The sequence below is a fragment of the Oncorhynchus gorbuscha genome, linkage group LG01 (assembly GCF_021184085.1).
Source record: "Oncorhynchus gorbuscha isolate QuinsamMale2020 ecotype Even-year linkage group LG01, OgorEven_v1.0, whole genome shotgun sequence".
NCBI lineage: Eukaryota > Metazoa > Chordata > Actinopteri > Salmoniformes > Salmonidae > Oncorhynchus > Oncorhynchus gorbuscha.
This window is the reverse complement of record NC_060173.1, coordinates 19230743-19255454: the sequence shown is the minus strand read 5'-3', so window position 1 is coordinate 19255454 and position 24712 is coordinate 19230743. Positions and strand designations below refer to the sequence as shown.

The 24712-nt window shown below is 42.6% G+C and overlaps 2 protein-coding genes across 4 annotated transcripts in view; both read right to left on the bottom strand.

Annotated features, from left to right (window-relative positions):
- tead1a (TEA domain family member 1a) overlaps nt 1–4344 on the bottom strand; it is a 112839-nt gene extending 108495 nt beyond the window's left edge. For both annotated transcript variants that reach the window (XM_046347213.1, XM_046347223.1), the window contains exons 1-2: nt 4189–4344; nt 3679–3783 (exon numbers count right to left, since the gene is read on the bottom strand). The gene's annotated coding sequence lies outside the window, so the exon portion shown is untranslated. The remainder of the gene's footprint in view (nt 1–3678; nt 3784–4188) is intronic.
- An 8727-nt stretch (nt 4345–13071) lies between these two features.
- parvaa (parvin, alpha a) lies at nt 13072–17062 on the bottom strand. 2 transcript variants are annotated; one of them, XR_006832417.1, is made up of 5 exons: nt 16606–17062; nt 15331–15399; nt 15142–15243; nt 14052–14118; nt 13072–13504 (listed from the first exon to the last, which is right to left on the bottom strand). XR_006832417.1 is itself a non-coding variant. In XM_046304785.1 (4 exons), exons 1-4 carry the CDS (start codon nt 15454–15456, stop codon nt 13428–13430), a joined length of 372 nt encoding a protein of 123 aa, XP_046160741.1. In that variant the 5' UTR covers nt 15457–17062; the 3' UTR covers nt 13072–13427. The 2 variants fall into 2 exon arrangements, 1 of the variants encoding a protein (XP_046160741.1); XM_046304785.1 differs by having other exon boundaries at nt 15331–17062.
- Between the last annotated feature and the right edge of the window lie 7650 nt (nt 17063–24712).

Below are 24712 nucleotides of genomic sequence, written 5' to 3'. Positions count from 1 at the left end.
AGTCTCTGCTAGGTAAAGCCCCGCCTTACCTCAGTTCACTGGTCACCATAGGAGCACCCACTCGTAGCACGCGCTCCAGCAGGTATATCTCACTGGTCACCCCCAAAGCCAATTCCTCCTTTGGTCGTCTTTCCTTCCAATTCTCTGCTGCCAATGACTGGAACGAACTGCAAAAATCTCTGAAGCTGGAGACTCTTATCTCCCTCACTAGCTTTAAGCACCAGCTGTCAGAGCAGCTCACAGATCACTGTACCTGTACATAGCCCATCTATCTACCTACCTCATCCCCATACAGTATTTATTTATTTATCTTGCTCATTTGCACCTCAGTATCTCTACTTGCACATTCATCTTCTGCACATCTACCATTCCAGTGTTTAATTGCTATATTGTAATTAATTCACCACCATGGCCTATTTATTGCCCTAACTCCCTTATTTGACCTTATTTGCACTCACTGTATATAGACTTTTTGTTTTATTTTGTTCTACTGTATTATTGACTATGTTTTGTTTATTCCATGTGTAACTCTATGTTGTTGTATGTGTCGAATTGCTATGCTTTATCTTGGCCAGGTCGCAGTTGCAAATGAGAACTTGTTCTCAACTAGCCTACTTGGTGAAAGAAAGGTGAGATTCTTTTATTTTAATTTTATAAATAATTGTGTATTGGTTGAAAAACGTGTGTATGTAAACTTCCGACTTCAACTGTATATATACACACACCCATACGCACACACACTACATATATAATATACAGTGGGGCAAAAAAGCATTTAGTCAGCCACCAATTGTGCAAGTTCTCCCACTTAAAAATATGAGAGAGGCCTGTAATTTTCATCATAGGTACACCTCAACTATGACAGACAAAATGAGAAAAGAAATCCAGAAAATCACATTGTAGGATTTTTAATGAATTTATTTGCAAATTATGGTGGAAAATAAGTATTTGGTCAATAACAAAAGTTTATCTCAATACTTTGTTATATACGCTTTGTTGGCAATGACAGAGGTTAAACGTTTTCTGTAAGTCTTCACATAGTTTTCACACACTGTTGCTGGTATTTTGGCCCATTCCTCCATGCAGATTTCCTCTAGAGTAGTGATGTTTTGGAGCTGTTGCTGGGCAACACAGACTTTCAACTCCCTCCAAAGATTTTCTATGGGGTTGAGATCTGGAGACTGGCTAGGCCACTCCAGGACCTTGAAATGCTTCTTACGAAGCCACTCCTTCGTTGCCCGGGCGGTGTGTTTGGGATCATTGTCATGCTGAAAGACCCAGCCATGTTTCATCTTCAATGCCCTTGCTGATGGAAGGAGGTTTTCACTCAAAATCTCACGATACATGGCCCCTTTCATTCTTTCCTTTACACGGATCAGTCGTCCTGGTCCCTTTGCAGAAAAACAGCCCCAAAGCATGATGTTTCCACCCCCATGCTTCACATTAGGTATGGTGTTAATTGGATGTAACTCTGCATTCTTTGTCCTCCAAACACGACGAGTTGAGTTTTTACCAAAAAGTTCGATTTTGGTTTCATCTGACCATATGACATTCTCCCAATCTTCTTCTGGATCATCCAAATGCTCTCTAGCAAACTTCCGACGGGCCTGTAAATGTACTGGCTTAAGCAGGGGGACACGTCTGTGTGTGCACGTCACGTGCGTAGTGTGTTAATGATGGTAGGCTTTGTTACTTTGGTCCCAGCTCTCTGCAGGTCATTCACTAGGCCCCCCCCCCTGTGTGGTTCTGGGATTTTTGTTCACCGTTTTTGTGATCATTTTGACCCCACGGGGCGAGATCTTGCGTGGAGCCCCAGATCGAGGGAGATTATCAGTGGTCTTGTCTATCTTCCATTTCCTAATAATTGCTCCCACAGTTGATTTCTTCAAACCAAGCTGCTTACCTATTGCAGATTCAGTCTTCCCTGCCTGGTGCAAGTCTACAATTGTGTTTCTGGTGTCCTTTGACAGCTCTTTGGTCTTGGCCATAGTGGAGTTTGGAGTGTGACTGTTTGAGGTTGTGGACAGGTGTCTTTTATACTGATAACACGTTCAAACAGGTGCCATTAATACAGATAACGAGTGGAGGACAGAGGAGCCTCTTAAAGAATAAGTTACAGGTCTGTGAGAGCCAGAAATCTTGCTTGTTTTTAGGTGACCAAATACTTATTTTCCACCATAATTTGCAAATAAATTCATAAAAAATCCTACAATGTGATTTTCTGGATTTTTTTTTTCATTTTGTCTGTCAGAGTTGAAGTGTACCTATGATGAAAATTACAGGCCTCTCTCATCTTTTTAAGTGGGATAAATTGCACAATTGGTGTCTGACTAAATACTTTTTTGCCCCACTGTATACTGCATATATTTCCTTAATGTATTTTTGCTCCCTCTTAGGCCCCCCACTGGCCGAGGAGCTTCAGCCCTGCATTAATCCTGCCCTGTTTCTAAGGCTGTACAAAGAAGAAAAATAGCTGGCGACTCAATCAACCATATTGTAATGCCATTGATTAGCTAAATGAACAGATAGCACTGACTAGGCACACAGGAGCCATATGGTGCTTCAACCACTACTGCCTGTTTCTGGTATAACAATAGGCTGGCCTAGACAGTGAGGCAGCCAAACAAATGGTCGTTAGTCCCCATTTGCACTGCGCAGAGGGGTGAGCGCAAATGTCAGGATTTGCATTTTTTCCCCATCTACAGGTGCATGAAGTACTGAAACCAGATGTCAACGGACTGGAGAATAGGATGGTTTGCCCATGGTGATTCAACAGCTCCATTCACTCATAGCCTAAACACAACAAAGACAATAAAATGCCCCCTTTCCATTCCTTCCTCCCCTTGTCCAATTTCCACACAGTCCTCTACTCCCAGAAGTAACTCGTTTTGCACCTGCCAACATCCCTCTGATTTCAGAAAAGGTTTCATCTTCAATATACCTCTTGGCTAGACAAAATATTTATTTCAAGCTTTATTTTAAATGTAACAACTAATAAAGTCTACTTTTAGGAAAGTGATAATCACATTAACTTTAGTGACATACCAATGGTCTGATTGAAAAACTGTTTCATAACACATCATGCAGGAAACAAATACAGACAAGTAAACCTGAATACTTGATGACATTAGATTCAAGCCAGTACTTCATTGAAGATATCACTGAATTATCTAAATGAGATGAGATGTTTCACATTGTGCCAAAAAGTAGTAGAATGTAAAATGTAACTTCAGAAAGCAGGTTATTAACATTTCATTAAGCATGATCAAAACCAACTTGTAATTGCTGGCATATTTTCTCTGATGAGAGAATGGTGATTAATGCAGTATTTCAAAGCATTTAATCACAGCACTGATAAACCAAATTACAAAAATATTTTCAGTTATAAGATGATGTTCAAGCCTCTAGTTTCTTGCCCAGATTCATGAAATCACAGGAGGTTAGTAAAGGTGCAGTATTACACAAGTGAATCATTAACAAAGGCTGCTCTGTATAAACTTTCTCATTCACACATAATACACCAGATAATTTTTTCATTATTTTAACTATGTTTATTTAATATGGGAAATGTAAAACTAACTTTTAAGGAAAAGTCATTCGGTGGTAAATATCATACCCAACAATAATTTATATCAACGAAATTGTATATTGGAAGAATACAATGTATATTCTACTTACAGTTATCAAAGGGCCAAATGAAAACCCGAGGATGCAACAAGTCCTTCTGACTCGTATGCTTTGTTGCGCACAGAAAGCAAAATATCGCTGACGGCAACTCCCTGCCTGTACGGGGAAGAACACAAAGATAATAACTTAGACGAATGTAATGTAACGAATGTGTTCTACAGTACTTGGTGGATATACTGTTGCAATATCCAATATTTTCTTCAGGAAAAATGTCAAAAATGTAAAAGATGTTCATGCATTGTCGGACGACGTCTATGGACAAAGTGAGAGACAGCTCTCCGACGTAGGCTCTAGCCAGCCAATATGGCACGTTCGCATAGTTTCTACAATTTATTTCACAAGTGGCTTAATTCTATTTCATACATAAGATACATATTTGTGATATAGTAATCAACCTTCAATATTTATTTTCCAATTAAATCTGACCACTTTTGATTTTCCAGTAATCTACTATACAAACGCACCACAATAACTTTTCGTAAAAAGTAGTAGCAAACTTACCTTAAACCTCTTATTATGGTTAATTGTAACAATTTTCGCTGTATTTCGGTTTTGCTGTAAGGGCTGAGATGTTGTTGTTTTTTAGAACTGCCAAGGATTTTTTTCTTCAGACCAGCCGGCTGAAGTGTGTAAAATTCACTGCGCATCTACAGAGATGTGAAGTATGCCCGGAATGAGAGCAGGAATGAAATTAACTCAAAGATGGAGTTTGTGGGGCGGGGCGAGAGTGGCGTCATCATAAACTCTGATGCCACTGAGCCATACGGGTGGGAGGGACTGCACTTTCAACAAAACAGTACTGCACCCAAACTCCATTCAAAGAAACGGAAAAAAACTGTGAGCATATTATACTATATACTATCACTCTGTGATTTTTCTGATTAGAAAAAAAAAACACTTAGATTCCACCAACTAATAAGATTGTTGGGTGACAATATATTATCAATAAGATGTCTTTCCAAACATATTTAATTAAAAAAAACCTGTCTGTTAGAATTGATTATGTAGCCTAAGAGATAATGTTCCTGTCCAAGTTTATTTTCAAGTTACCTAGCAATGCACCTGCATTGTTATTATCATGGCATGTTTGTTTGTGTCACTATAATCTTCCCCCTGCATCATATCAAATCAAAGCAAATATTATTTGTCACATGCACGTGTTTAGCAGATGTTATTGCATGTGTACCGAAATGCTTGTGTTTCTAACTCCAACAGTGCAGTAATATCTAACAAGTAATATTTAACAATTTCACAACAAAACACCCAATGCACACAAATCTAAAGTAAAGGAATTAAGAATATATTTGGGTGAGCAATGTCAGAGCGGCATATACTAAGATACAGTAGAATAGGATAGAATACAGTATATACATATGGGATGAGTAATGCAAAATATGTAAACATTATTAAAGGGACTAGTGTTCCATTATTAAAGTGGCCAGTGATTTCAAGTCGATGTATGTGCTAGTGAACTGTACCTCCAACTGAGCCAACTTCTGACCTGCTCAACAAAGCATGGTTTTGACCATTGTAAAAGGCTCATAAATGGACAGGGTGTTTTTACAACCACTTGTTTTCTTATATGTGTAAAAACAAACTACTCAATCAATCACAGGAAGATCAACCCACTCAAGTAGAGTATAGCGAAAAATGGCTGTCACGATGTGATGCACCCCTCTTAGGGATGGCATGGGAGAGCACTAGCAAGCCAGTGACTCAGTAAGGGGGGTTTGTCAGTCCTGTGCCTTGCCGTTCACCTTCGCTCCCCTGGGCCAGACTACACTCAATCATAGGACCTACTGAAGAGATGTCTTCAGTAAAGTCTTAAAGGTTGAGACCGATTCCACGTCTCACCTGGATAGGCAGACCATTCCATAAAAAATAAAGCTCTATAGGAAAGCCCTGCCTCCAGGAATAATAAGGAGGCCTCCGTCTTGTGACCATAACATACGTGTAGGTATGTACGGCAGGACCAAATGGTGATGGGTAGGACCAAGTCCATGTAATGCTTTGTAGTTTAGAAGTAAAACCTTGAAATCAGCCTTAGCCTTGGCAGGAAGCCAATGTAGCGGCCATTTCTTAAATCACTCACAGTGATACACACACACAGGATAATGTGGTGCACTGCAAATATAATGCACAAGCAGAGACATTTTTACAGAAGCAGAAACATTATTAAAGTCTAATTTTCAAGCACAGATACCCTTGCCTGTCCATAAGTGTGTAACTTGTTGATGGTTATTGTTTTCGCTGACTAAGGTTGACCCCCCTCACCCTGAGGTCAGGGGTTAAATGTGACCTTTACTAAGCCATGTTTTGAGAAGAACAGATAGATCATGGGAATTAAATCCTTAATATAAAATCTGGATAGGGGGAACTTGATATACTGTTGTATAATAAACATTTTATGGTGCTCTGTCTTAATTCCTTTTCTCTCTGCCTTGGCCAGTGACAGTCCCATGGTTGCAGTATCATTAAGTGGCTACTTGATTTGAACATCATTTGTCACTGAGAGAAGATCTGGAAAATTAGATCTGTGTGTGAGCAGTCGCCCTCTTGTGGTCAGAGGAAAGCAGTGTTGACGGGGGTAAATAGAATGACAGGAAGGGATGCGGCTATGCTTGAGCATCCAAATGCTTTCAGATCATTGACAATTGAGCCTCTGGGACAGTAAATTTCATTTGAGCCCTACAGTGATTGAGAATAATTTCATTTCTCATTTCTTCCATGCAACATAAATTCACTTGCATTCATTATTACACTGTCGTTATACCAGAAGGTCATCTTAGGAGACATAAATATGACGGTTATCAATGCAAGCAGGTTTAGGATTTTACGACAATTAAAGCTCATAGTGGACTAAGCAGGACTTCAGGTTAATTGTAAACGATCATATAACCCACTGTTTCTATAACTTAGATGGAGTCGCATTCACTCTGCACATTCATGAATTACAAATGGTCTGATGAAAGAAGGGTATGTACATTCATTGGATGACTGTGGTTCTTCTCGGGGATTGTGTTACAGGATAACAGGTTAGCAGCAGGCCTTTTCAAATGGGACATTTGAAGAGGTTGATGTCACGTTACACGTAAACACATGGATATGTTTGTGCACCAATCGTCTCTCTGATTCATAGTCCACAGGGCTGCCTGTAATGTTATGGATGAATGCCCCAGCCTTCGATGTTGACCCTGGTTTCTTAAGAGCATGTGAATATCCCAACAGAGTGAAGCCAGGTCACATGACCCATAACGAAAGCAGCCTAACGGAGCAGACATTGTCTATTTCGTTATCATGTTTAGCCTAGATGTGTTTAGCCATGTCCAAAAATAAATGATCAATCCTCACATGCAAATAAAAAGGGGGCCCGAGGTATCAAATTATTTTCTTTACATCTCTACCAATGGTCCCTTAGTTCTCCTCTCCTGTGCTCTCTACATTATAAGGCATGCTGCTTGTTTCTAGAGGTGAGGTGTGAGAGGCAGATGCACAAACACTAGCTCTCTTGTGAGGACAGGTAATGAAGGAATAAAGGCAGAGAGGGATGTGGAGCGAGAGGGGTAATTGCCCTCTAACGGGGAAACCACTAGCATCCATGAGTCAAGACATCTTTACAAGAGCAGTTCATTACTCTGGTGTTCTTTTCTGGTATATTTTCTCTCTATTGGGTGGTAGTGTACTCAAATATATTGCGAAAACTACAAAATAAAAGCACAGCTGTATTCTCTTCTTACAGTGACATCCAAATATCATATAGCTAAAATGCACATGGCCTAATACATTGGTACACCGGGTAACCTTTAAATGATAAAATATAGAAATAACCTAGTTTTCCTGTTGTTACCCAACCAGTGACCACCCGCTACCAATCTTTAATAGTATTGTCGAGGTCACTCAGCTCTATTGTAGAAATATACGACAGGACATTTTCCGGAAAGCTGAGACATGCTACAAACACTGTTCTAATCAAACCTTCCAAAATATCATATACTGTTCTGAAGAGGGAGAAGTGTGTTTGAGACCTATGGTAACATGACAGTAATGGAATAACATTCAATCAGCACAATATCCACAGATTGACTGTTTTATTTCAGAATTAACAGATAAGTAATACAAACTATGGATAAATTAACACTATTAACCTACCTACAGTAATTCAAGTACAGTGTATATGGATTGTAGTGTATATAATTTCAAACACAGTGTTTGCACAACCAAATCTGACAGATTTTCACACCTTTAGACAGCTGCAAAAGGATAGCTTCAGTTCATAAAATTAGTGTTTTAACATTTAAACATTTAGTCATTTCATTTAGTTATAATTTTTTTAATCACATATGATACCTGAAAAACATTTGAGACTAAGTAAAATAACTTAGTAAAATCAGTCAGCACTTTAAGTGGTGTCTTCCTAGTAATGGCATACAGTATGTTTAAATGAAGGCACTTATCAAGGATTAGAAAGGGAAAGGGGGATAGTTGTACAACAATGCATTCAACTGCGCGCACGACCCACGTGGAGTTCCAGGTCTCCGGTAGCCTCTGGAACTGCCGATCTGCGGTCAACAAGGCAGAGTTCATCTCAGCCTATGCCTCCCTCCAGTCCCTCGACTTCTTGGCACTGACGGAAACATGGATCACCACAGACAACACTGCTACTCCTACTGCTCTCTCTTCGTCCGCCCACGTGTTCTCGCACACCCCGAGAGCTTCTGGTCAGCGGGGTGGTGGCACCGGGATCCTCATCTCTCCCAAGTGGTCATTCTCTCTTTCTCCCCTTACCCATCTGTCTATCGCCTCCTTTGAATTCCACGCTGTCACAGTTACCAGCCCTTTCAAGCTTAACATCCTTATCATTTATCGCCCTCCAGGTTCCTCGGAGAGTTCATCAATGAGCTTGATGCCTTGATAAGCTCCTTTCCTGAGGACGGCTCACCTCTCACAGTTCTGGGCGACTTTAACCTCCCCACGTCTACCTTTGACTCATTCCTCTCTGCCTCCTTCTTTCCACTCCTCTCCTCTTTTGACCTCACCCTCTCACCTTCCCCCCCTACTCACAAGGCAGGCAATACGCTCGACCTCATCTTTACTAGATGCTGTTCTTCCACTAACCTCATTGCAACACACCTCCAAGTCTCCGACCACTACCTTGTATCCTTTTCCCTCTCGCTCTCATCCAACACCTCCCACACTGCCCCTACTCGGATGGTATCGCGCCGTCCCAACCTTCGCTCTCTCTCCCCCGCTACTCTCTCCTCTTCCATCCTATCATCTCTTCACTCCGCTCAAACCTTCTCCAACCTATCTCCTGATTCTGCCTCCTCAACCCTCCTCTCCTCCCTCTCTGCATCCTTTGACTCTCTATGTCCCCTATCCTCCAGGCCGGCTCGGTCCTCCCCTCCCGCTCCGTGGCTCGATGACTCATTGCGAGCTCACAGAACAGGGCTCCGGGCAGCCGAGCGGAAATGGAGGAAAACTCGTCTCCCTGCGGACCTGGCATCCTTTCACTCCCTCCTCTCTACATTTTCCTCCTCTGTCTCTGCTGCTAAAGCCACTTTCTACCACGCTAAATTCCAAGCATCTGCCTCTAACCCTAGGAAGCTCTTTGCCACCTTCTCCTCCTTCCTGAATCCTCCTCCCCCCCCCTCCTCCCTCTCTGCAGATGACTTCGTCAACCATTTTGAAAAGAAGGTCGACGACATCCGATCCTCGTTTGCTAAGTCAAACGACACCGCTGGCTCTGCTCACACTGCCCTACCCTGTGCTCTGACCTCTTTCTCCCCTCTCTCTACAGATGAAATCTCGCGTCTTGTGACGGCCGGCCGCCCAACAACCTGCCCGCTTGACCCTATCCCCTCCTCTCTTCTCCAGACCATTTCCGGAGACCTTCTCCCTTACCTCACCTCGCTCATCAACTCATCCCTGACCGCTGGCTACGTCCCTTCCGTCTTCAAGAGAGCGAGAGTTGCACCCCTTCTGAAAAAACCTACACTCGATCCCTCCGATGTCAACAACTACAGACCAGTATCCCTTCTTTCTTTTCTCTCCAAAACTCTTGAACGTGCCGTCCTTGGCCAGCTCTCCCGCTATCTCTCTCTGAATGACCTTCTTGATCCAAATCAGTCAGGTTTCAAGACTAGTCATTCAACTGAGACTGCTCTCCTCTGTATCACGGAGGCGCTCCGCACTGCTAAAGCTAACTCTCTCTCCTCTGCTCTCATCCTTCTAGATCTATCGGCTGCCTTCGATACTGTGAACCATCAGATCCTCCTCTCCACCCTCTCCGAGTTGGGCATCTCCGGCGCGGCCCACGCTTGGATTGCGTCCTACCTGACAGGTCGCTCCTACCAGGTGGCGTGGCGAGAATCTGTCTCCTCACCACGCGCTCTCACCACTGGTGTCCCCCAGGGCTCTGTTCTAGGCCCTCTCCTATTCTCGCTATACACCAAGTCACTTGGCTCTGTCATAACCTCACATGGTCTCTCCTATCATTGCTATGCAGACGACACACAATTAATCTTCTCCTTTCCCCCTTCTGATGACCAGGTGGCGAATCGCATCTCTGCATGTCTGGCAGACATATCAGTGTGGATGACGGATCACCACCTCAAGCTGAACCTCGGCAAGACGGAGCTGCTCTTCCTCCCGGGGAAGGACTGCCCGTTCCATGATCTCGCCATCACGGTTGACAACTCCATTGTGTCCTCCTCCCAGAGCGCTAAGAACCTTGGCGTGATCCTGGACAACACCCTGTCGTTCTCAACCGACATCAAGGCGGTGGCCCGTTCCTGTAGGTTCATGCTCTACAACATCCGCAGAGTACGACCCTGCCTCACACAGGAAGCGGCGCAGGTCCTAATCCAGGCACTTGTCATCTCCCGTCTGGATTACTGCAACTCGCTGTTGGCTGGGCTCCCTGCCTGTGCCATTAAACCCCTTCAACTCATCCAGAACGCCGCAGCCCGTCTGGTGTTCAACCTTCCCAAGTTCTCTCACGTCACCCCGCTCCTTCGTTCTCTCCACTGGCTTCCAGTTGAAGCTCGCATCCGCTACAAGACCATGGTGCTTGCCTACGGAGCTGTGAGGGGAACGGCACCTCAGTACCTCCAGGCTCTGATCAGGCCCTACACCCAAACAAGGGCACTGCGTTCATCCACCTCTGGCCTGCTCGCCTCCCTACCACTGAGGAAGTACAGCTCCCGCTCAGCCCAGTCAAAACTGTTCGCTGCTCTGGCCCCCCAATGGTGGAACACACTCCCTCACGACGCCAGGACAGCGGAGTCAATCACCACCTTCCGGAGACACCTGAAACCCCACCTCTTTAAGGAATACCTAGGATAGGATAAGTAATCCCTCTCACCCCCCCCCCTTTAAGATTTAGATGCACTATTGTAAAGTGACTGTTCCACTGGATGTCATAAGGTGAATGCACCAATTTGTAAGTCGCTCTGGATAAGAGCGTCTGCTAAATGACTTAAATGTAATGTAATGTAAACTGAAATGTGTCTTCCGCATTTAACCCAACCTCTGAATCAGAGAGGTGCGGGGGGGGGCGGCTGCCTTAATCGACAACCACGTCGTCGGCACCCAGTGGAAACAGGTAATGAAAGTGGAGAAGGGTAAGTGAATGAAAACAAGTTCATCACTACATCAACCTTTTGAAATAACATTTTTTGTTTTGTTTTCTTCTCTTCAATTTTACCCCTTTTTCTCCCCAATTTCGTGATATCCAATTGTTTTTAGTAGCTACTATCTTGACTCATCGCTACAACTCCCGTAGGGCCTCGGGAGAGACGAAGGTTGAAAGTCATGCGTCCTCTGAAAAACACAACCCAACCAAGCCGCACTGCTTCTTAACACAGCGCGCACCCAACCCGGAAGCCAGCCGCACCAATGTGTCGGAGGAAAGGACATCCCTACAGGCCACCCAGAGTCTCTGATGGCACAGCTGGCGCTGCAGTACAGCGCCCTTAACCATTTTAAAGACTAAAAGAGCAATTATCATCAATAAAAATACCAATAAAAAAACAATCGTACAATGACTGTTTTACCTAGACTTTTATGAACAAAATATATACAGTACCAGTCAAAAGTTGACACACCCACTCATTCAATGGTTTTTCTTTATTTTTACTATTCTCTACATTATAGAATAATAGTGAAGACATCCAAACTATGAAATAACATATATGGAATCATGTAGTAACCCCCCAAAAGTTTTAGATTCTTCAAAGTAGCCACCCTTTGCCTTGATGACAGCTTTGCACACACTTAGCATTCTCTCAACCAGCTTCACCTGGAATGCTTTTCCAATAATCTTCAAGGAGTTCCCACATATGCGGAGCACTTGTTAGCTGCTTTTCCTTGGCTCTGTGGTCCTTCCTCATCCCAAACCATCTGAATTGGGTTGAGGTCAGGTGATTGTGGTTCAAACAGTCTCCTCTGAACAGCTGATGTTGAGATGTTTCTGTTACTTGAACTCTGTGAAGCATGTATTTGGGCTGCAATCTGAGGTGCAGTTAACTCTAATGAACTTATCCCCTGCAGCAGAAGTAATTCTGGGTCTTCCTTTCCTTAGAGCCAGTTTCATCATAGCGCTTGATGGTTTTTGCAACTGCTCTTGAAGAAACTTTAAAAGTTCTTGACATTTTCCAGATTTACTGACCTGCCTTATAATGATGGACTGTCGTTTCTCTTTGCTTATTTGAGCTGTTCTTGCCATAATATGGACTTGGTCTTTTACCAAATAGGGCTTTCTTCTGTATACCAACCATACCTTGTCACAACACAACTGACTGCCTCAAATGCATTAAGGAAAGAAATTCCACAAATTAACTTTTAACAAGGCACACCTGTTAATTGAAATGCATTCCAGGTGACTACCACATTAAGCAGGTTGAGAGAATGCAAAGCCGTCATCAAGGGAAAGGGTGGCTACTTTGAAGAATCTCAAATATATTTAGATTTCTTTTAACACTTTTTTGGTTACTGCATGATTCCATATGTGTTATTTCATAGTTTTGATGTCTTCACTATTATTCTACAATGTTGAAAACAGTAAAAATAAAGAAAAACCCTGAAATTAGTAGGTGTGTCCTGACTTTTGACTGGTAATGTATATTTAGTTGTAAGGGTTTTCCTGTCACCACAGTAGAGGAGGACCAAAACGCAGCGTGGTTATATTGATTCATGTTTAATAAAAACAGATAAACATGAACACTACAAAACAATAAACGTGGAAAACCAAAAACAGCCCTATCTGGTGCAAAACACAGAGACAGGAACAATCACCCACAAACACACAGTGAAACCCAGGCTACCTAAGTATGATTCTCAATCAGAGACAACTAATGACACCTGCCTCTGATTGAGAACCATACTAGGCCGAAACATAGAAATACCCAAAACCTAGAAAAACAAACATAGACTGCTCACCCAACTCACGCCCTGACCATACTAAATAAATACAAAACAAAGGAAATAAAGGTCAGAACGTGATATTAGTGTAGTTGCAGACAAGTAAAACATGGCACATACAATTTATAGTTATTATTATGGCACATACAATATTTGGTACAATCTATTGCTAAATTGTTGTTTCATAATAAAAATGCTTAATGTCCTGGATTGGTTCGTAGTGCTCTTGGCATAATTAAAAAGCTTCCCTAGAAGCATGCAATTGTGAAAATTGCAATTGAATATTTACCAGTAAAATGAGTGCCAACAACACCACATATTCAGTCCACATTTCTGTATCTGGTGAAGAGATTATACAGCACCATCAGCGCGGACTTGAGGTCACAGTTCACAATATCTGGGAAATAAGAACATATGAATAAACACATACAGACAGCAGTCACTAAAAACATATTTTGGAATAGAAATCAAGGAGGATATGGAATAAAGGAAGTGTTTGACCCCGAGAAAAGCATTCCGATTCAGAAATGACAAATCGTACTGCCAATGAACACTGAACATGAATGTGTGTTTCAACATGTAGTCATAGACCCACTACTACATAATTCTAAGGACAAATTATAAAACACATTAATTACACACACAGAACCCCAAAAGAAAACACATTTACAAAGGGGCTTGGTGTGTGGTGCTTCTACTTCAACATAGTGTGGCATTTGAGATTCACTGAATGGATTGGTAGAGTGAAAGAGCATAAAGAGAAACTTCTTCCAGACTTGGTTGTATGTGAGAATACTGCGGTTAGGGCTTAGTGCCTGACAGAATTCTCATAAACAAATCATTTATTTAGAGACAGTTCAGCATCGGAATTATTTTATTTAAAAACAAAACATAATAATTGTCCATAGCAACTATATAATGGCATCCTAAAAGAGAACACCAACCTTCAGGCCTGGGTCTCTCCAGACCTTCATCTTGCATCAGCTCAAAGGAGAAGGACACGTTGTACACCTGCATGACAGAACCACAATGAAAGCAACATTACACAACAGAAGAGCCCCGCAAAGGTAGGCTACAGTATGAGGAAACAGCTCTCCAACGAACACAGTCACAGTTCCCCAGCCACATGTTCCTCGGTGTGGAAACATCAGCTCAATAAACCCATAACCCCTTTTCATCTGAAAAAAAACACTCACTCTGCACCAGCTAAAATATTAGAGGAATGGGGAGGTGTTTCAGTCAGAATGTGGTTGTTGTTTGGTTGAGTTGGTTCATGTAAAAGTGTGGTACTGAGTGTCAGTGCAGCGCCTGGAATTTCTTAGAACAGATCAGCTAGGGGTTAAAGGAGATTTAGGAAATATGGAGGATAATTAGTAGCCAAAGCTTGGGAGAGTGAGAGCAAGAGAGAGAGAGATCTTGAGACAGAGCTAGAGAGAGAGTGAGTGGGAGAGCAGGAGAGAGAGAGGGCGGTGTAGAAATCAAGCAAGATCAACCATTGGAGGATTCCTTCAGGCGCGTAGAGGGCACTCCTTTATAGTGCCTGTCCCTGAAAGGACCCCTTGTCCCTGCTCCCCTCCCTCTCTCTGCATTAGTGCTAATCTCTTGGCCACTTATTGATTTCCTGTGCAGGAGCAGATTACAGATGCTGCCTGCGGGTGGGTGCCCACTCTGCTTGGCACAGCACAGCCTGCAGGAGAGGACCCAGGCTCAGGTTTGACAGGGCATCCCTTTAGAAAGCCTGCTAAGAATAGCTGTCAAGAGGCTTTGGGTTGCACATTGTCTGTCGGGCAGTAAGGAATATTCTATATGATAAATACTAATATCAGCAAATCATTTTGAAGGATTATAACTCTTGAATTTAACAATGATGCAAATGATTGAATTATGTTTTATTCCAATGGATTTTTCAACAATTAGGGCCATCAAATCATTATTTGCTGGAAATGTATGAAACTAGTATGTTCACTGTCATTACTGTACACCACACATAGAACATATACAATTTAGCAAAATGGAGAGTAAATGTCAACATACCTTTTGGTCAAAGTTCTCATCTGTCAGGAAGAAATTATAGAGCGGAACAAAGTAGCCCTCCAGCAGTCCCAACAGCAGAACCAGGTAAACACTGTCAGCAAACTACAGATGAAAAAAACATGGTTCTTCTAATCAATATATAAGTTGAGGTATGATTCTCGTTAGATAATTCCAGTTCATATATTGTACCTGTGTGTCCAGTTCAGCCACCTCCAGATTGAGCTTGTTCAAGTGTTTGTTCACAAAGGTGATGAGAGTCTGTGGAAACAGCAGCCATTTACAGTGAGACCCTGAAGTATTTGGACAGTGACACATGTGTTGTTGTTTTGGCTCTGTTCTCCAGCTCTTTGGATTTGAAAATAGTACAAGACTGTGATCTTAAAGTGCAGACTGTCAGCTTTAAATTGAGGGTATTTTCAATTGGGAAATTAGAGCACTTTTTGTACATAGTCCCCCAATTATAGGGAACCAAAAGCATTTGGACAAATTCAGTTGTATATGTATTAAAGGCCCAGTGCAGTCACAAATGTGATTTTCCCATGTTGTATATATGTTTCCAGACTAGGTTGGAATAATACTGTGACATTTTTAAAATTATGATTATGCCCATTTAGTGTAAGAGCTATTTGAAAAGACAGACATTTCAGCCTGTTTGGTCTGAAGATTTGGTCTTCCATTGTGACATCACCATGCATTAAATGAGTTAATAGACCAATAAGAGAGTTCCAAACATCTCTGCCTACAACAGAACATTTTCAATTCCCCCTCCCCACTCAGAACACTTGCAGACAGTCCAAGCAAAATTATTGCTTGAGAAACTGCTCTTTGCTAAGAAGCTATTTTTATATATTTTTAACTATTTTAATTGAAAACAATCACATTAATGAACTTAAATGTTACCCAAAAATGGTTTGATATTGAGAGAAAATAACGGCTGCATTGGAAATGTAAATTATTCAAACGTTTTGCATTTGTTCCTATATTCTTACTGTGTGACTCTACAAACTTGTTGGATGCATCTGCAGTTTGTTTTGGTTGTGTTTCAGATGATTTTGTGCCCAATAGAAATTAATGGTAAATCATGTATTGTGTCATTTGAGTTTTTTACCATTCATTTATTTTGGACACTAAATAATCTAAAACTCAATCAAAACAAACTGAAAATGCATTAAAACAAGTTTGTAGTCACAAGTTTAGAATATGGGACCAAATACAACACCTTTGACTACTTTAATACAAACAAAACTGTAATTGAATTTGTCCAAATACTTTTGGGGGGACTATGTACAAAATGTGCTGTAATATCATAACTGCTCATCAGATATGGATGAAAAAAACCCTACAATCAAAGCTGACCGAATACCCTTTAACCTCAGTCATTGTATCATGTGCTGGAGTAGAACCAAAACAATAGCAACAGTACAATAAAACACTGCTACAGTATTAACAAATAACACACAGTACCTGTTTCACAACATTGAGCTTTTCTGGAGTAGGGTCAAACAGGGCTTGGAAAGCATCTCGCTCTTAATGGACGGAGAGAACAGTCATACCATTACTCAAAGAAACGATGCAAAAATGTCACGGTAGTCAATGACAAGTACTGAAAACTGTGCCTAGAAGACCAAAAGTGTCACGGTAGTCAATGACAAGTACTGAAAACTGTGCCTAGAAGACCAAAAATGTCACGGTAGTCAATGACAAGTACTGAAAACTGTGCCTAGAATACCAAAAATGTAACAGTAGTCAATGACAAGTACTGAAAACTGTGCCTTGAAGACCAAAAGTGTCACGGTAGTCAATGACAAGTACTGAAAACTGTGCCTAGAATACCAAAAATGTAACAGTAGTCAATGACAAGTACTGAAAACTGTGCCTTGAAGACCAAAAGTGTCACGGTAGTCAATGACAAGTACTGAAAACTGTGCCTAGAATACCAAAAAATGTAACAGTAGTCAATGACAAGTACTGAAAACTGTGCCTTGAAGACCAAAAGTGTCACGGTAGTCAATGACAAGTACTGAAAACTGTGCCTTGAAGACCAAAAGTGTCACGGTAGTCAATGACAAGTACTGAAAACTGTGCCTAGAATACCAAAAATGTAACAGTAGTCAATGACAAGTACTGAAAACTGTGCCTTGAAGACCAAAAGTGTCACGGTAGTCAATCAAATCAAATCAAATCAAATTTATTTATATAGCCCTTCGTACATCAGCTGATATCTCAAAGTGCTGTACAGAAACCCAGCCTAAAACCCCAAACAGCAAACAATGCAGGTGTAAAAGCACGGTGCTAGGAAAAACTCCCTAGAAAGGCCAAAACCTAGAAGAAACCTAGAGAGGAAATGGGGTGGCCAGTCCTCTTCTGGCTGTGCCGGGTAGAGATTATAACAGAACATGACCAAGATGTTCAAATGTTCATAAATGACCAGCATGGTCAAATAATAATAAGGCAGAACAGTTGAAACTGGAGCAGCAGCACAGTCAGATGGACTGGGGACAGCAAGGAGCCATCATGTCAGGTAGTCCTGGGGCACGGTCCTAGGGCTCAGGTCCTCGAGAGAGAGAAAGAAAGAGAGAATTAGAGAGAGCATATGTGGGGTGGCCAGTCCTCTTCTGGCTGTGCCAGGTGGAGATTATAACAGAACGTGGCCAAGATGTTCAAATGTTCATAAATGACCAGCATGGTTGAATAATAGTAAGGCAGAACAGTTGAAACTGGAGCAGGAGCATGGCCAGGTGGACTGGGGACAGCAAGGAGTCCTCATGTCAGGTAGTCCTGGGACATGGTCCTAGGGCCCAGGCCAGTTGAAACTGAGCAGCAGCATGGCCAGGTGGACTGGGGACAGCAAGGAGTCATCATGTCAGGTAGTCCTGGGGCATGGTTCTAGGGCTCAGGTCCTCCGAGAGAGAGAAAGAAAGAGAGAAGGAGAGAATTAGAGAACGCACACTTAGATTTACACAGGACACCGAATAGGACAGGAGAAGTACTCCAGATAAACAAACTGACCCTAGCCCCCGACACATAAACTACTGCAGCATAAATACTGGAGGCTGAGACAGGAGGGGTCACTGTGGCCCCATCCGAGGACACCCCCGGACAGGGCCAAACAGGAAGGATATAACCCCACCCACTTTGCCAAAGCACAGCCCCCACACCACTAGAGGGAAATCTTCAACCACCAACTTACCATCCTGAGACAAGGCCGAGTATAGCCCACAAAGATCTCCGACACGGAAGGGGTGGGGGAACCCAGACAGGCCGACCACAACAGTGAATCAACCCACCCAGGTGAGGCATCCCCCCCAGGGACGGCACGAGAGAGCCCCAGCAAGCCAGTGACTCAGCCCCGTAACAGGGTTAGAGGCAGAGAATCCCAGTGGAAAAGGGGAACCGGCCAGGCAGAACACTGTTGCTCCAGAGCCTTTCCGTTCACCTTCCCACTCCTGGGCCAGACTACACTCAATCATATGACCCACTGAAGAGATGAGTCTTCAGTAAAGACTTAAAGGTTAGTTTGCGTCTCTGACATGGGTAGGCAGACCGTTCCATAAAAATGGAGCTCTATAGGAGAAAGCCCTGCCTCCAGCTGTTTGCTTAGAAACTCTAGGGACAATTAGGAGGCCTGCGTCTTGTGACCGTAGCGTACGTATAGGTATGTACGGCAGGACCAAATCAGAGAGGTACAAGCCCATGTAATGCTTTGTAGGTTAGCAATAAAACCTGAAATCAGCCCTTGCTTTGACAGGAAGCCAGTGTAGAGAGGCTAGCACTGGAGTAATATGATCAAATTTTTTGGTTCTAGTCAGGATTCTGACATTTAGCACTAACTGAAGTTTATTTAGTGCTTTATCCGGGTAGCGGAAAATAGAGCATTGCAGTAGTCTAACCTAGAAGTGACAAAAGCATGGATTAATTTTTCTGCATCATTTTTGGACAGAAAGTTTCTGATTTTTGCAATGTTACGTAGATGGAAAAAAGCTGTCCTCGAAATGGTCTTGATATGTTCTTCAAAAGAGAGATCAGGGTCCAGAGTAACGCCGAGGTCCTTCACAGTTTTATTTGAGACGACTGTACAACCATTAAGATTAATTGTCAGATTCAACAGAAGATCTCTTTGTGGGACCTAGAACAAGCATCTCTGTTTTGTCCGAGTTTAATAGTAGAAAGTTTGCAGCCATCCACTTCCTTATGTCTGAAACACATGCTTCTAGCGAGGGCAATTTTGGTGCTTCACCATGTTTCATTGAAATGTACAGCTGTGTGTCATCCGCATAGCAGTGAAAGTTTACATTATGTTTTCGAATAACATCCCCAAGAGGTAAAATATATAGTGAAAACAATAGTGGTCCTAAAACAGAACCTTGAGGAACACCGAAATGTACAGTTGATTTGTCAGAGGACAAACCATTCACAGAGACAAACTGATATCTTTCCGACAGATAAGACCTAAACCAGGCCAGAACATGTCCGTGTAGACCAATTTGGGTTTCCAATCTCTCCAAAAGAATGTGGTGATCGATGGTATCAAAAGCAGCACTAAGGTCTAGGAGCACGAGGACAGATGCAGAGCCTCGGTCCGATGCCATCAAAATGTCATTTACCACCTTCACAAGTGCCGTCTCAGTGCTATGATGGGGTCTAAAACCAGACTGAAGCATTTCGTATACATTGTTTGTCTTCAGGAAGGCAGTGAGTTGCTGCGCAACAGCCTTCTCTAAAATCTTTGAGAGGAATGGAAGGCCGATAGTTTTTTATATTTTCTGGGTCAAGGTTTGGCTTTTTCAAGAGAGGCTTTATTACTGCCACTTTTAGTGAGTTTGGTACACATCCAGTGGATAGAGAGCCGTTTATTATGTTCAACATAGGAGGGCCAAGCACAGGAAGCAGCTCTTTCAGTAGTTTAGTTGGAATAGGGTCCAGTATACAGCTTGAAGGTTTAGAGGCCATGATTATTTTCATCATTGTGTCAAGAGATATAGTACTAAAACACTTGAGCGTCTCTCTTGATCCTAGGTCCTGGCAGAGTTGTGCAGACTCAGGACAACTGAGGTTTGGAGGAATACGCAGGTTTAAAGAGGAGTCCGTAATTTGCTTTCTAATAATCATAATCTTTTCCTCAAAGAAGTTCATGAATTTATCACTGCTAAAGTGCAAGTCATCCTCTCTTGGGGAATGCTGCTTTTTAGTTAGCTTTGCCACAGTATCAAAAAGGAATTTCGGATTGTTCTTATTTTCCTCAATTAAGTTAGAAAAATAGGACGATCGAGCAGCAGTAAGGGCTCTTCGGTACTGCACGGTACCATCCTTCCAAGCTAGTCGGAAGACTTCCAGTTTGGTGTGGCGCCATTTCCGTTCCAATTTTCTGGAAGCTTGCTTCAGAGCTCGGGTATTTTCGTGTACCATGGAGCTAGTTTCTTATGAGACATTTTTTTAGTTTTTAGGGGTGCAACTGCATCTAGGGTATTGCGCAAGGTTAAATTGAGATCCTCAGTTAGGTGGTTAACGGATTTTTGTCCTCTGGCGTCCTTGGGTAGGCAGAGGGAGTCTGGAAGGGCATCAAGGAATCTTTGTGTTGTCTGTGAATTTATAGCACGACTTTTGATGTTCCTTGGTTGGGGTCTGAGCAGATTATTTGTTGCAATTGCAAACGTAATAAAATGGTGGTCTGATAGTCCAGGATTATGAGGAAAAACATTAAGATCCACAACATTTATTCCATGGGACAAAACTAGGTCCAGCGTATGACTGTGAGAGTGAGTGGGTCCAGAGACATGTTGGACAAAACCCACTGAGTCGATGATGGCTCCAAAAGCCTTTTGAGTGGGTCTGTGGACTTTTCCATGTGAATATTAAAGTCACCAAAGATTAGAATATTATCTGCAATGACTACAAGGTCTGATAGGAATTCAGGGAACTCAGTGAGAAACGCTGTATATGGCCCAGGAGGCCTGTAAACAGTAGCTATAAAAAGTGATTGAGTAGGCTGCATAGATTTCATGACTAGAAGCTCAAAAGACGAAAACGTCATTTTTTTTTTTTGTAAATTGAAATTTGCTATCGTAAATGTTAGCAACACCTCCGCCTTTGCGGGATGCACGGGGATATGGTCACTAGTGTAGCCAGGAGGTGAGGCCTCATTTAACACAGTAAATTCATCAGGCTTAAGCCATGTTTCAGTCAGGCCAATCACATCAAGATTATGATCAGTGATTAGTTCATTGACTATAATTGCCTTTGAAGTAAGGGATCTAACATTAAGTAGCCCTATTTTGAGATGTGAGGTATCATGATCTCTTTCAGTAATGACAGGAATGGAGGTGGTCTTTATCCTAGTGAGATTGCTAAGGCGAACACCGCCATGTTTAGTTTTGCCCAACCCAGGTCGAGGCACAGACACGGTCTCAATGGTGATAGCTGAGCTGACTACACTAACTATGCTAGTGGCAGACTCCACTATGCTGGCAGGCTGGCTAATAGCCTGCTGCCTGGCCTGCACCCTATTTCATTGTGGAGCTAGAGGAGTTAGAGCCCTGTCTATGTTGGCAGATAAGATGAGAGCACCCTCCAGCTAGGATGGAGTCCGTCACTCCTCAGCAGGTCAGGCTTGGTCCTGTTTGTGGGCGAGTCCCAGAAAGAGGGCCAATTATCTACAAATTCTATCTTTTGGGAGGGGCAGAAAACAGTTTTCAACCAGCGATTGAGTTGTGAGACTCTGCTGTAGAGCTCATCACTCCCCCTAACTGGGAGGGGGCCAGAGACAATTACTCGATGCCGACACATCTTTCTAGCTGATATGCACGCAGAAGCTATGTTGCGCTTGGTGATCTCTGACTGTTTCATCCTAACATCGTTGGTGCCGACGTGATAACAATATCTCTATACTCTCTACACTCGCCAGTTTTAGCTTTAGCCAGCACCATCTTCAGATTAGCCTTAACGTCGGTAGCCCTGCCCCCGGGTAAACAGTGTATGATCGCTGGATGATTCGCTTTAAGTCTAATACTGCGGGTAAGCCAATGACTAGAGTTTTCAATTTGTCAGAGCTAATGGTGTCTCAGACCCCGTAACGGGAGGAGTAGAGACCAGAGAAGACTCGGCCTCTGACACCGACCCGCTGCTTAATGGGGAGAACCGGTTGAAAGTTTCTGTCTGCTGAATGAGCGACACCGGTTGAGCGTTCCTACAGCATTTCCTTCCAGAAACCGTGAGAAAGTTGTCCGGCTGCGGGGACTGTGCCAGGGGATTTATACTACTATCTGTACTTACTGGTGGCACAGACGCTGTTTCATCCTTTCCTACACTGAAATTACCCTTGCCTAACGATTGCGTCTGAAGCTGGGCTTGCAGTACAGCTATCGTCGCCGTAAGGCGAGCACAGCGGCTGCAATTAGAAGGCATCATGTTAATGTTACTACTTAGCTTCGGCTGTTGGAGGTCCTCAATCGTGTCCAGATAAAGCGTCCGGAGTGAAAAAGTCGAGGAAAAATAAATATATGAACGGTAATTAAAAAGTGAAACCCGTAAAGTTGTCAGGTAGCAAAATAGGTTGGCAACAAAACGCACAACAATTTGAAAACAAGCCTGAAAGTACTGAAAACTGTGCCTAGAATACCAAAAATACCAAAATACCAAAAATGTAACAGTAGTCAATGACAAGTACTGAAAACTGTGCCTTGAAGACCAAAAGTGTCACGGTAGTCAATGACAAGTACTGAAAACTGTGCCTAGAATACCAAAAATGTAACAGTAGTCAATGACAAGTACTGAAAACTGTGCCTTGAAGACCAAAAGTGTCACGGTAGTCAATGACAAGTACTGAAAACTGTGCCTAGAATACCAAAAATGTAACAGTAGTCAATGACAAGTACTGAAAACTGTGCCTAGAATACCAAAAATGTAACAGTAGTCAATGACAAGTACTGAAAACTGTGCCTAGAATACCAAAAATGTAACAGTAGTCAATGACAAGTACTGAAAACTGTGCCTTGAAGACCAAAAGTGTCACGGTAGTCAATGACAAGTACTGAAAACTGTGCCTTGAAGACCAAAAGTGTCACGGTAGTCAATGACAAGTACTGAAAACTGTGCCTTGAAGACCAAAAGTGTCACGGTAGTCAATGACAAGTACTGAAAACTGTGCCTAGAATACCAAAAATGTCACGGTAGTCAATGACAAGTACTGAAAACTGTGCCTTGAAGACCAAAAGTGTCACGGTAGTCAATGACAAGTACTGAAAACTGTGCCTAGAATACCAAAAATGTCACGGTAGTCAATGACAAGTACTGAAAACTGTGCCTTGAAGACCAAAAGTGTCACGGTAGTCAATGACAAGTACTGAAAACTGTGCCTTGAAGACCAAAAGTGTCATGGTAGTCAATGACAAGTACTGAAAACTGTGCCTTGAAGACCAAAAATGTCACGGTAGTCAATGACAAGTACTGAAAACTGTGCCTTGAAGACCAAAAGTGTCACGGTAGTCAATGACAAGTACTGAAAACTGTGCCTTGAAGACCAAAAGTGTCACGGTAGTCAATGACAAGTACTGAAAACTGTGCCTTGAAGACCAAAAGTGTCATGGTAGTCAATGACAAGTACTGAAAACTGTGCCTTGAAGACCAAAAATGTCACGGTAGTCAATGACAAGTACTGAAAACTGTGCCTAGAATACCAAAAATGTAACAGTAGTCAATGACAAGTACTGAAAACTGTGCCTTGAAGACCAAAAATGTAAATTGTTCATGGTGACTCATGAAAATGTATCAGTAGAGAATAAAAGGTGAGCACCTACCATGTCTCCCAGATAAAGCCCTGAGGGAAACGATAAGTAAACAAGTTCTAAACCTACATTTGGTCTGCAAGGACAGCTGACAAAGAACTGAATTACATTTATATAACAGCATACTTCTATTCTACAAGTCCTATTGATACGTTTATGTCAACCAGATAAACAGGAATGTTGGTGGTGTACATAAACTTAGGTGAACATTTAACAAAATGGATGTCTCCATTGTGGTATTGTCAGAGGAGCCAGGCATGTTGGGTCAAGGGGCTGCTGGAACATCCCAACAGCTATCAGACAAGGGATGACTTGGACACTTGGACACACACACACACACACACACACACACACACACACACACACACACACACACACACACACACACACACACACACACACACACACACACACACACACACACACAGCGCTCCTTCTCTTCATGGTGTAATCTCTAATGACAGTGGCAGGGCTGGGCAACAGTCCAGGTCGTATGATAACAACCCTGTGACCATGACTATAATATGAGCGCACTGCGTGCCCACTTATCTCCCCAGCTGCTCTGTGCCTGCTGGACCGCTCCAACCTCAGCTGGGGCTGTGCTACACTGGCAAGGAACCACACATCCCTGTCCATACAATGGTCTACTGTGTTCATAGATGCTGGCGAAACAATTGTGCTTGAACACCTATAATAGAATGCAGTTATTTCAGAAAATAGCCTTTCATAAAGGCTGCAGGAGGGATTGCATTTGAGAGAGAAAAATGTATAAGTACTTAAATATTGGAAAT

Bases quoted from the DNA above. Each gene is read 5' to 3' on its own strand.
- parvaa (XM_046304785.1), bottom strand. From the start codon at position 15,456: ATGTGTCACTGTCCAAATACTTCAGGGTCTCACTGTAAATGGCTGCTG. The intron at 14,119-15,141 runs GTATGTTGACAT...TCTGTCATGCAG, and splicing joins ATGAGAACTTTGACCAAAAG to GTGTACAACGTGTCCTTCTC. The intron at 13,505-14,051 runs GTTGGTGTTCTC...CTTATTTCCCAG, and splicing joins GGAGAGACCCAGGCCTGAAG to ATATTGTGAACTGTGACCTC.